The sequence below is a fragment of the Lissotriton vulgaris genome, chromosome 3_1 (genome assembly GCF_964263255.1).
Source record: "Lissotriton vulgaris chromosome 3_1, aLisVul1.2, whole genome shotgun sequence".
Taxonomy (NCBI): domain Eukaryota; kingdom Metazoa; phylum Chordata; class Amphibia; order Caudata; family Salamandridae; genus Lissotriton; species Lissotriton vulgaris.
In genome coordinates, this window is record NC_141689.1 from 363,284,709 (window position 1) to 363,287,265 (window position 2,557).

Sequence of the window (2,557 nt, forward strand, 5' to 3'; positions counted from 1 at the left end):
CAGAACAATGGCAATTTTCTAGGTCTTGTTGAGCTGCTAGCCAAGTATGACCCATATATGCAAGAGCATGTGCGTAGAATTAAATGCACTGAAATCCATGCCCATTACTTGGGCAAGAATATTCAAAATTAAATCATTAATCTTATGGGAGCTTCAGTTCAGGACAACATTATTGCAAAAATACACAAGAGTAAATACTTTTCTGTCATTTTGGATTGCACACCTGATGCAAGTCATCAGGAGCAAATGAGGATGGTCATTCGAATTGTGAACGTGCAAACAATGCCAGTCGAAATAAGTGAATTTTTCGTTGGATACTTGCCTGTTGAAAGCAGCACAGGTGCTGGTCTCACAGAAGCATGTTTGCAAAAACTGCTGGAATTGCAATTGCCGTTTCAAAATTGCAGAGGTCAAGGGTATGATAATGGGGCAAATATGAGAGGCTGCAAGAGTGGTGTTCAGAAACGTTTACTTGACATGAATCCAAGAGCGTTCTATGTTCCATGCGGTTGCCATAGCTTGAAATTAGTACTTAGTGATATGGCGAAATCATCCACTCACGCTGTGAATCTTTTTGGAATCTTGCATCAAATTTACATACTGTTTTCTGCCTCAACACAGAGATGGCAAATACTAATGAAGCACGTTAAAGATCTGATAGTAAAGCCCATATCCGAAACTCGATGGGAATGCCGTATTGATAGCGTCAAGGCTGTCTGTTTCCAAGTGGCCGCCGTTTGTGATGCCCTGGTTGAAGTATCAGAGGAAGCGACTGACCCAAAGGCCAGAACTGAGGCAGCCGGGTTGGCTAAACAATTAAGGAGTTATGCATTTCTAGTATCGCTGGTGATTTGGTATGACCTTTTGCAGCAAATAAATCTTGTTAGCAAAATCATGCAAAGTAAGTATATGCAACTTGACATTGCATTGAAATGCCTTGAAAAGACTTTCCAGTTTCTGGAAACTTATAAGGAGAGTGGTTTGACATCTGCACAAGTTTCAGCTAAGGAGTTGGCGGAAGAACTGGAGATGAGCTCAGATGAGATAAGTTTTCCTGCATCTACAAGTTTGCGAAGAAGAACGATTAGGAGACAATTTCAATACGAGAGTCGTGATGAGGGAATCTTAGAACCAAAAGAGAAATATCGCATTGAGTTCTTCAACGTCTTGATGGATCAAGCAATTATGTCCATGACTGTAAGGTTCACTCAGATGAAACATCACTATGATTTCTTTGGATTCCTTCACGACTGGGGGGAAATTGCTAGCATGAACGATAATGAATTGATGAAAAGATGTGCAGATTTAAGCATCATGCTAACCGACAGTTCTGACTCAGATGTTGATCCCGGAGATTTACATACCGAGCTTCGAATGTTCTCCTCCTTTGTGGCAAATAATGCAACAGCTTTGGAAACATTACAATTCATTTATGAAAACAAACTGCACACTGCAGTTCCAAATCTTGCAGTGGCTTTACGCATTGCGTTGACAATCCCAGTTACAGTGGCTTCAGGGGAAAGAACTTTTTCAAAACTGAAATTGATAAAAAATTGTTTGAGGACATCAATGACTCAAGAGAGACTGAATCATTTGGCCCTGTTATCAATTGAACATGACATTACTAGATCTCTGTATTACGGACAGCTTATCAGGGAATTTGCAGCACAGAAGTCTCGTAAAGTTGACTTCCTTTCATAAAGAAGTATCCAAGATGTTTTCCATGGTTTTAATCAGACTCGCTATGTTGCTATTCAGCAAGTATGCAGAAATTAAAAAAACAGGTGATAAGATAACGAAAGAAGGAAAATGGAACAGTGGAAACAATATAGAAGAGATAGCAAACAGTAAAACACAAAAAGTAAAAAAGTAAAAGAAAAAGTTAAAAAACATAACATGAAAAAAAAAAGCTGGGTATTGCTGCTACCTCCACGTGGTGCCTGGTGGAAACAGCGAAAGCTGGCAAAACGCAGCAGCAAATTTCGACAAAAGTTAAACGCTTGTTGTGTCACGAGGTGGCTATGCAGTGTCTGCAACGGACGTGGCCATCCGCCAAGCGTGAGACACCATATTCGATATGGCATTGATATTACTGTTTCCGGGCAAAAAGCCACCGATTATTTCTCTGTGGGGGGTTGTGGGGGTCCGGTGCCCCTGTCATGGCCCTGGCACTGCAGCTGTCTGTGCGCCCAGTCCCTCATGTCGTGTGTCACAATGCCCTCCTCCACCTAAATTGTATCGTTCTGAGACGAATTCGGAAGGGTAGGAGCAGCCGCAGGTAATGGTCAATCATCTATCGACTTTTCTGGACGTATTATTAAAACACCTTCCTGAGCTCCGCCCCGTTCGGACCCCCTCTTCTGGGGCACCCACCTACGCTTCCTACACAGGGCCACCATGAGCCTAGAGCCGGCCCTACTCCCGCTATCCAACGCTTTCCCTACTGTTGCACTCACTGGAGTGGGAATAGTAAGTTTTACCCCTACGCTATCCAACGCTTTCCCTACTGTTGCACTCACTGGAGTGGGAATAGTAATTTTTACCTCTACGCTATCCA

General features: G+C 42.6%; 1 protein-coding gene across 1 annotated transcript; it reads left to right on the top strand.

Moving 5' to 3' along the window:
* The first annotated feature begins 252 nt into the window (after positions 1 to 252).
* LOC147726459 (zinc finger MYM-type protein 1-like) lies at positions 253 to 1,701 on the top strand. The gene has a single exon (XM_086963468.1). The coding sequence runs from the start codon at positions 253 to 255 to the stop codon at positions 1,699 to 1,701; it is 1,449 nt and encodes a 482-aa protein (XP_086819594.1).
* The last annotated feature ends 856 nt before the right edge of the window (positions 1,702 to 2,557 follow it).

What these genes read in the sequence shown, in the direction of transcription:
- LOC147726459 (XM_086963468.1), top strand. Translation starts at nt 253, where the DNA reads ATGGTCATTCGAATTGTGAACGTGCAAACAATGCCAGTCGAAATAAGT.